The sequence below is a fragment of the Beta vulgaris genome, chromosome 9, assembly GCF_026745355.1.
Source record: "Beta vulgaris subsp. vulgaris cultivar EL10 chromosome 9, EL10.2, whole genome shotgun sequence".
Lineage (NCBI taxonomy): Eukaryota > Viridiplantae > Streptophyta > Magnoliopsida > Caryophyllales > Amaranthaceae > Beta > Beta vulgaris.
The window spans coordinates 43,292,312-43,302,495 of NC_079210.1; the positions used below are offsets into that span (position 1 = coordinate 43,292,312).

The following is a 10,184-nucleotide window of genomic DNA, read 5'->3' on the forward strand; positions in this document are numbered from 1 at the left end:
TCGGGTATCCAAAATTTCGGATTGGATCGGATATCCAAAATGAACACACCTAGCTCATATATTATCTTTACAAAACCCACTCTATTTTTTCTCATCAAAATCCACGCCTTATTTTCCCCTTTTTACCAATACACGCTCTTGATTTTAAAAAGTATGGTTCATATACAACTCTACCTTGTAAAATTTTATAAAACTCTTGAAACATAATATGTTTAATCATGTAAGTTGAACCTATGATAAAATGCTATAGTCACATACTCCCTCCGTTTCCTAAAGATCTTCCTTGTTACTGTTCCTACAAATACCAAGAAGGATCCATTTGTGTGAGATGTGGGATGGGTAAAGTATGAGAGAGAAAGTGGTTAAAAAGTTCAAATTCCTCTAATTAAATCGGGGCAAATCAGGTTAGGTCAAAACTTATTTAATCAGGTCAGGTCAGGCCAAATAAGTTGAAGAGAACACACTCTTCAAGAACGCGGTACTACGATAAGCTTAGGAAGTGAAACAAAATCTAATCAAACACTGTTAGTAATACCAAAATTGAATTTATATCAAATTTTAACCAAAGTTGCAGTTTTCAACTATCATCAACTGCAGACCTGCAGTTTCGATCAATAGCAATTCAAACAAAGTTCTCCCAATTTTCATTATAAGGAAAACGTTAAGGCGTAATGAGTAGATGAAGAAGATCAACCGAAGTCAAGTGACAAGTAATTGTTTAGGGATTCAATTTTTTTCCATCTAATTTTCCCTTTTTTTCCTTCGATTGTTCAATTATCTTTGTTTATATTTCACATTTTTGCATTATTGATAATTTTGTATGAACAGTCATGATTGTGCGTCAAATTCTAATTACCTAGGGTTTCCAATTCTTCTTCTTTCCTTGTTATTTTCTTACTTTTGTCTTTAGATTGTTCAATAATTTTCCTTCTTGTATTGCTAATTCAAGTAATAGATTATTGATTAACTGATTTGAAGAATCCAAACTAACTGTTGTGGTATTTACAGCGAAACAGAGATATCTACCAGCAAGACTAATGATAAAGAAAAGAATTCGTGTTCAGATGACTTTGATGACAGGTGCGTGGGAGCTGCTCTTTTCTTCCATTTTATTTTTCTGAATTATAGTGACACTCTTGATCTGATGTAATATAATCTTTTTAAGTTTCTGTTTTGGAGGTTCATGTTTCTGTGAGGCAGCATCTCTGCATCTGCATTCCATGGTTTATTTTGCGTATTTTGGTTGTTTTGGTTACTTATTTGTTATATGTTTGATTAATTCAGTATAAAAAATTTGATATTTGCGAGCTATTACCCTAAGTTGTTTATTTTGTCTTTGAGATTCTATAAGGAGTAGTTTAGGCTATAGATTTTTATTTCTCTTGATCTCTTGAATCTATTAAGGGTTTGTGTATGTAATACTATAAAGTAAAGATTATTCTGAAAATATTAGTGCTGATTTTAGGGCTGTGGTCTGAATGGTTTTGTTGTTCTCTTGAAATTCTTAACAGTACTGTCTAGGGCTGATATTAGTCTAGTGGAATATGGTGGCATTTGCAACTATACAATTCCAAGAGTTGCCTCGCGTAATCAATATAACAGCACTTCCTATGAATGATGTTGAGAAATATGGACTAAAGGCAATTGATTTCTCCTTGGTTAATAAAGGAACGGGGGATCGCTTATAGTTTATGCAAGGTAATCACCCCACAGTAGTTTTAAATATCTTTTTATTGCTAGAGTATAATATCTACTTGATTATTGGTTTTTCAAGTTTATTAGTAGAATTCAGCATAATAGCTAGTAGTGATAAAAGATGGTTGATGCTTATTATATTAATTAGTGTATTTAAGGGAAAATGGAACATATACATCCTACATAATCTTTGACAACCGATAGTAAACATATTATTATTTACTTCTATAATATTTCTTCAGTTCTTTAGGCATTCGACATAAGCTTTTCATTCTTTTTGATACTATTAGATATTGTATTGTTTCTATGCATTGGATGATTTTTTCAATTCCAAAGAAGTAAAAGGGTTGAGACATGTTATTCTGTTCAATTGAACTTAGTAGATTGGCTGAGAATGTATAATGACATCTTTGGCATAGTTTTTAGCTGTGTTGTTTCGGCAGTCTCCATAAACTCTATTCTAGCTACTAAAATTGCCCATATTTTGAGAGGACCTATGCGAGAGAACACAATATTGAAATGAATATGGATCATTTGAATCAAGCAAAGTGTACACTAGACTATGATTTTTCCCTGAATTGTATACAGTAGATTGTTAAGTTTTACGTGGGCTTTACAAGATTATTTGTATTGTTTTTTTTTAGTACTGATTTTGTACTTTTAGGACCTTGGATATGTACTGGTGAGAGGGAAGGACAAAAAGGGAGAGGGAAGGGGAGCCAAGAGATAGATATCTAATGTCACTAGGTGAGAGTCTTACCATCAAACTATTATTCTGAACTCTGTATATCATTAGTGAATGAACTAATTCAGTAGTAAACGAATAAACTATGGCAGAGTAATTTAGACTTCAATCAATTTCACTCATTGTTAGCTAACAGGCTAGATGTTCTAAGAGAACTAACCAAGATAAATAAAGGACTGATCATAGGAAGCATAAACTTTTGAATTTTGTCCAGAAAAAGAGACGATCTTTTCTATATCTCATAGCGTGAAACTGATAATCAGCTTTCAACTAGTCCAAATGAGTGGAAAATCAAAGACAAAATAACCATTGCTTATTCTTGTGTATAACTTTAAGGTCTAGTTGCTACCTTCAACGTTAAAGAATTATACACTTCAAATTATCTCTTTCATTCCCCAAAAACCTAATACTTGTAGTAAATTTTTGTGTTTATGTGTGTGCGCTTGAATATGTACAATTGTTAATATCAATTTTAATCCTGTTTTTATTCCTCAGTGATTGATGGAATGGTCAATCAGTTACCAATGGAGATTACCTAATATTCTTTAATTGCTAATGCTATGAAATTGAGCAGGATCAAATGGAAACTATAGGATTATAATGAGATGACTGGATGAAGCATTGACCAGATGTTGCATAGGTGAAGAAGAAGAAGATTAACATCTCTTCCTCATTTCCTTATCCATCTTTATATATAGGTAATTGCATTCTATTTGAAATGCATCAATGTTGCTTACTTGGGGCTTTAAATTCATAATATCATTGTTATCTACTTTCTTGTATTTTTTTGTACTTTTCATTTATTTATTCCATCTAAATTATTTTTCTTTGATTATCTGTAGGATGGAAAAGGAAGCTACATATTACGAAGAACAATCAAGAACTAGTATTTTTTTTTTTTGACGGTAGGAACTAGTATTAGTTAGAGATGAATTTTGTTTTTTTTTTCTTTTGCAAAAAGATTGGAAAATTGTTTCTGAAGCAAACGATGTGAGGATTTGTTATTTCAAATCCATTATCATGTACAGATAATTATTATCAATATTTATTATGTTTTTTCTTATTATGGTGGTCTATTTCATTTTTCTCGTAAGTAATGTATTGTAACAAATTTAGGCAAATAAACTTTTCATGGCCACGAATGAATTCGTAGCAATGGATTCTTTTTGAACACATGACAGTTGTAGATAGAAAAAATCATGGTTTGGAATATGAATGGTGGTGGAGTTGTTATTTTAATCTATTTTTTTATTATTATGTTACAATCTAAATGGTGGTAAAAAGAATCAACAATATGTTCCAATTTGAATGTTGTAAATGGTGGTAGAAAGAATCAACAATATGTTCCAATTTGAATGTTGCAATCTGGTTTGGAATCTTATTGCAATATGTAAACTCAACAATACCTTTGATTTTCTTTTTTCATAAAAACACAGCAATTTGCATTGGACTTGGACTCCATGTCCGACACAAATCGGTATTTTTTTGGGTGAAAAATAATGGCTGGCTATGCTAAACCTCCGACATTTGCGTCACATTAAGTTCAGCATCAAATGGTTTACAATTTGCGTTGAATCTCCATTCGACGCAGATCATATTCGGGAGATTTGCGTCGAGACCTCTAGCGTCATACCTGGAAACAACGCAAATGGGGGTTCCATATCCAACATAAATCAACATTTTGGTACTAGTGCATATATTCTTGCAAGTCTCGAAATTCACCATATACCCTCCACTTTTCAAAAAATCCACAACATGCTCTTAATGACTAACATACTTTAATAACTCCATAAGCCATTAAACTCCTGATTAAACCCTCTAACCATGTTTAACAGAGGAATCTCTATAGTTAATTATATGATCAAATTTTCCTAGGGTGGTACTTGATACTCCATAGGTCACATCTTTTATTGATGTATCAATAATCACTAGTGGAATAAAACATAAGGACTGCGGTCAAAACAATCTTAAAAACTGCGGTCAAAACAATAACCTATATATAGGGGTGTAAGTTATTTGGTTAAAAACCGAAAACCAAACCAAACCAAACCGAATTGTAATTTGGTTTGGTTTTTTTTGAAATTCGGTTTGGTTTGGATTCAAAAAATTATTTTTTCGGATTTTCGGTTTGGATTGGTTTTGGTTTTGGAAAACCGAAAAACCGAATTATTGTAAACACATATTAATTTTGTCTATGATTTTTTTGTGTTTCTTTTTTAAAATATTAATTACGAAAATACAAAAATATTGTCACTTAAAATACAAATTATCAAAAAGTTTGCTTTAAATCCGGTTTGGTTTTTATCTTGGTTTGATTTAATTTCATTTCGGTTTGGTTTGGATTTTGGAATATGAAAAAAAATTGGTTTGTTTTGGTTTGGATTTTAAAAGATAAAAAAAATCCGATTTAGTTTGGTTTGGTTTGGTTTTGGTTTCATATTTTGGTTTGGTTTGGTTTGGATTGAGTCGAATTTCGGTTTGGATTTGGTTTGGAAATTTCAAAACCGAATTTATTTCGGTTTGGTTTGGTTTTGACCTATAACCAAACCAAAAACCGAACTTACACCCCTACCTATATACAATACTTAGGATATGATCATAAACAATACACTTAATATTCCTATGTACATATGACTTCAGCCTGGCTTGGATGTAAAAATAACATATTGAAAAACTTGGAACATATGAATATAGTTTGTTGCTTTATATATATAGGGTAGTAATACACGGTCTTTCTCGCTCTTATAGGAGATCTACAAGGTCATAGAGACTTTAGATCATTTTTTTTTTAGTATTTCGATTTTGAAGTCCATTGTCTATGACCATTTGCTCCTCCTTTCACTAACACAGATAATGATACACACACAAAAAAACATTCACACAACAAACACCTTATAGTAACAAGCCCTAAAACTCAAAACATTGTCCATGATGCAAGTGATGAGATGTAGTTCAACTTCTAATTCTTGAAATCAGATGTATTACGCACAACAAAAAAAAAAAACACAAAATGAATTGCATCAAAAACAAAACAGAGAAAGCCAAAACAATAAAGCCATAAAAGAGATGCTCAGGAAAAAGATGGAACATGAGTGAAGAAGAAAGGAACTCGTTGAACTGCTTGAAAAATACCAATCAAAACATTGACAAATTCATATATACCACTCTAAACATCAAATACACCCTAAAAGAAAAAATTAAACTCATCTTGTCTACCAACTAAAAAATAAAAAAAGGCCAAATTGTGGTAGTTGTATTATATTTCAAACTGTACGTTGTTGTTGCATGTAGACAACCAAATTTTCCTTTGTATTTCTTGCTTTGATGTTGGGGCATACTCCAATTGAGAAAAGAAGTGTTCTTTAAACAATAACATCGTCAACCGGCAACTTGTAGCGGCAAAGAGGGCAAACATTACTTTGATGAAGCCACTTAACAATACAACCTTCATGAAACACATGCTTACAAGGCAACCTTATACTCATCATCGTACCTCCCTCTTCAAGACAAATAGAAACAACCTCTTTTCCTCCACCATCCAACCTTTCCAACGCCTCGATAGCTGCCTCGCTAGCTGGAGTAGGTTTCACCGCCTCGCTCTCCCGCAACGCCCTAGCCTCTTCATCACTACAATAACGCCTTCTACTATATCTATGATCCATTGCGATAACATAATTTGTTATCTCATTAGGACGAAGGTTATCACGGTTTTCTTCTAGCAATTTTTCGACCCCGACTGGTATAGAATCCACAAAAACATTTGAATTCAGCACACTATCTCCTTCAGACACTAAGAAGTCTACGAGTTTCGAGCGACAAGAAGGACAAAAGGGGTTATAGGGGAAAGATACACTGCGGGAAGGACATGGACGAAGTGGTGTGATGGCTAATTCTTGGCCGTTACGATCACATATGATCACTCTTTTAAAAACTTTGCGAATGAATGTAACTTCAAATATGTGGGAAGAAGAAGGCGTACTGGGTGATGGCTGTAAGTTTTTAAGGTGGTCGTGAGAGCAAGGAATTACTACCTTATCCATGGGAGCTAGAAGATCAAGATAATTTGAGTATGTTATAATCTGTGAGATGTGAGTGTATCGGGTGTATATATAGGGTGTATACGGTGATGGGTCTAAGTTTTTAAGGAATTAAGGATTGAGTGAGATGAATAACAACGTTTTGAAGAGTGGGGAGGGATTTAAATAGGGAGTTAAATCCAAGTTCTAACATGTTTCCTAAATCCTAACTCTAGTAGTATTTGTGTTTGGGTTGGGAAAGAATTAAGTAATAAAAAGAAAAACAAAATTGCGGGGACTAGTTAGATAATCCGTAATCATCTACGTTTCAAGATAAACTTTCCTTAAAAGAGGTAAGCGACAACTCGTTTTCATGACTTCCTCAAAGACTGTAATTATAGTATTATAGTCAACTTAGTAATATTTTTTTCACTTGGTATTACCATAGTGTTAGGTAGAATGTACAATGTTTATCTTTCAACTTATATTATATTGATCTTCGATGCATAATGGTTTTTAGATAATGACTAGCAGGGCAATATTTCATGATTGCCTTGCTTGACAAAGTACAAAGAGGGCAATATCTTATTTTTGTCCTTTCAAGTACAAGGAGGGAAATATCTTATTTTTGCCGTGGTTGTTGCAAACCAAGTAAGACAATTGTGTTTGTCTTCCTTGTTTTTGAGCAAAGAGGGCAAAAGTATTGCCCTTTTTAATGATCATAGAGGGTAACTTTATTCGCCTTGGTTGATGAAGCAAAGAGTATTGGATCAAAGAGGGCAAAAATATGAGATTTGCTCTTGAAACCTAATACAACGGGATACAAGCGCAACGGAAGGGCAATTTTGGTTTGATAAGAATGATATGTGTTCCAACAGAGTTTCGAACTTGACTAGTGAAAATATGTACTAACAATACGGATTATATATAAGATTATGATGTTATTACTAATCGACTTTCAGTTAGTGTGCCGCTTGAACAAGTTGCTGTATTGAAAATCGATATATCTTTATTATCAAATTGATCAAGCCTTCGTGCAATAATTATATATCATTTTCATAAAAATGTATTATACTTCCTTCGTTTCACAATAATAAGTGAAACACTTTCTTTATTTGGAATAGTCACTATAAGGCTCCGTTTGGTAGGGCGTAAAACATTTTCCCGGAAAACTGTTTTCCTCTATTTTCAGTTTTACATTGTTTGGTTGGCAAAAGAGTGTAAAATCATTTTCCCTTGGGGTAAAAATGCTCTCCCAATGATGGAAAACCATTTTCCTTTCAAAATGAAGGGAAAACTATTATCCTTATCTCTCTTGTACACTCCTCTCACTACCTCCTTACTTTCCCTTTCATTTTTCTTTCATTTCATTATTTTTCTTACATCGAACCAAACAACGAAAAACTAATTTTGGAATTGTGTTTTCTATTGTAAATTATTTTCCATGAAAATCATTTTACACTGAAAATATTTTACGCCCTACCAAACGGAGCCTAAGTAAAACCAAGCGCAGGTACTAAGCTCATTAGCGGATAGCATTGCCAAATCACCTAAAGTAAGAGTGGTAGATGCTAACAAATTTTGTATTTTATATACCCCCCGTATTAATTTCTACTTATTAGACAAGTCAAGTTATGGAAACACTACCCATGCTAAACATCTGAGTGACTTTTATCCTCCTACGGATCAAAGTTCACATGGTTTGACATTTGCTAGTAATTAATATATTATCCTTTCTATCAAAAGAAAAAGAAGATCACAGTAACCTATATGAGATACTTAGCATATGATCATAAACAATACACACTTAATATTCCTATGTACATATGACATTTAGCCTGGCTTGGATAATGTAAAAATAAACATATTGAAAAACTTGGAACATATGAATATAGTTTGTTGCTTTATATAGGGTAGTAATACATGGTCTTTCTCGCTCTTATAGAAGCTCTACGAGGTCATAGAGACTTTAGATCATAATTTTGTTGAGTATTTCTATTTTGAAGTCCAGTAAGGCAAGCCTTACTTTGCTGAAAGTATTTCAAATATTACTACCGCAATGCCAGCTTAGCAGTCTAACTCGGCGCTGCAATGGCTCTTGGGGCGCTTATGGCTTACATAACGCGCATCACGCCTTGTTCTCTCATTGCATCTGGAAAGTAGGCAACGGAATCTCTATCAAAGCTTCGTCTGATAAATGGGTCTGCGGAGCTACCCCGATTATGAAAGACAATGTCCCCATCCGTGAGGCTGCTAACCTGCAGGTTGCGGATCTTATTCACTCCCCTACTAATGAATGGGACTACCGTCAGCTCCACCGGTATTTTATCCCATCTAGTGTGCGGCAAATTTCGGAAATTGAGCTCCCGCTTTCTAATTCCACCATCGATACCCGCATTTGGCCTCACACTCAATCAGGTTTATACTCTACCAAGATAGGTTACGTGTTCGATCTCCAACACCAGCAAAACGATATGTATAGCATGACAGCTAACCAGACGCGACTTTGTCGTATTATCTGGCACCTGAACATCATGCCAAAATGGAAACTTTTCCTGTGGAAGTTGTTGCAAAATAGCCTTCCCACCTCGGCTAATCTATTTCGAAGATGGATCATTATTTCAGATGAGTGTCGCATCTGTCTGTATGACGCCGAGGACACTGCCCATCTCTTTCGCCTTTGCCCCCTCGCCCAGGAGGTTTGGAACTTGACCCCCTCGAACCAAGGTTTCAATGCCCTCAACCTTCCTTTTTCTGAATGGGTTTCCCATTGTGTGGTCCTTTTGTACACGCGGGATGGGCGCCATGGGGCCTCCATTCCGGAATTTATTAGGACGCTTTGGGCCATCTAGCTGACCAGAAATAGCCAATACTTCCGGAACGTTCGTGCCACCATTGAAGTTTTCCGAGAGTTCTTTCACAAAGGTATGCAGGAAAACATTTGGTTTACAGACCAGGGCAACATCACTCTTGCTACAGCGGTTTCTGCTGCTCCGCCCCCGGGTTTTCATCGTGTGGTTTACGGCCAATTTCTTACTCTAGATATGGATCTTCTTGTGCGGTGTGACGGGGCTTGGGATTCTACTTCTCATCGGGCGGTTGCAGCATGGGTTGCCGAGGTCAATAATTCTGACTTCCAAGTGTCCGACGGACAAGTGCTGAGTGCTTCCTCAGCTCTCCAAGCGGAGGCTCAAGCGTGTCGGCTTGGCCTTAGTTGGGCCAATCTTAACTCTTTCCAGAATGTCATGATTTATACTGATTCCGCCGCTCTTATTTCTGCTATCAATTCTATGAGTAATCCGCCGTGCTATCTCCTTCACACTATCTCGGATATCAAGCAACTAGCCTCCGCCCTGCGTGGGTGTTGCATTATGAAAGTAGGTCGCGAGGAGGTGTCAACAGCCCATGATTTGGCTCAGGCTCTGCGTTACAGTCATTTTCCTTTTGTTGTGCATTAATTATTCGTCTTAGTCTGTTGTTTGTTTGTTCTTTTGCAAGCTTTCCCCGTTGTCAAAAAAAAAAAAAAAAAAAAAAAAGCCTCAAAATTCTAATAATGTCCAATGTCTATGACCATTTGCTCCTCATTTTACTAACACAGATAATGATACGCACACAAAAAAAAAAAAACATTCACACAACAAACAACTTATAGTAACTAAGCCCCAAATCTCAAAACATTGTCCATGATGCAAGTAATGAGATGTAGTTCAACTTCTAAGTCATTGTTG

The 10,184-nt window shown here is 35.0% G+C and overlaps 1 protein-coding gene and 1 long non-coding RNA gene across 3 annotated transcripts; one reads left to right on the forward strand and one right to left on the reverse strand.

The window, feature by feature from the left end:
* Positions 1 to 468: 468 nt before the first annotated feature.
* On the forward strand, positions 469 to 3,679 carry LOC125493407 (uncharacterized). 2 transcript variants are annotated; one of them, XR_007269963.2, is made up of 5 exons: positions 469 to 710; positions 1,009 to 1,080; positions 1,512 to 1,698; positions 3,015 to 3,138; positions 3,283 to 3,679. It is a non-coding gene; the product is annotated as an uncharacterized LOC125493407 (long non-coding RNA). The 2 variants fall into 2 exon arrangements; XR_008967749.1 differs by having other exon boundaries at positions 469 to 1,080.
* Positions 3,680 to 5,802: 2,123 nt separating this feature from the next.
* LOC125493688 (uncharacterized) lies at positions 5,803 to 6,480 on the reverse strand. The gene has a single exon (XM_048637172.2). The coding sequence runs from the start codon at positions 6,478 to 6,480 to the stop codon at positions 5,803 to 5,805; it is 678 nt and encodes a 225-aa protein (XP_048493129.2).
* Positions 6,481 to 10,184: the final 3,704 nt, after the last annotated feature.

What these genes read in the sequence shown, in the direction of transcription:
- LOC125493688 (XM_048637172.2), bottom strand. Translation starts at nt 6,480, where the DNA reads ATGGATAAGGTAGTAATTCCTTGCTCTCACGACCACCTTAAAAACTTA.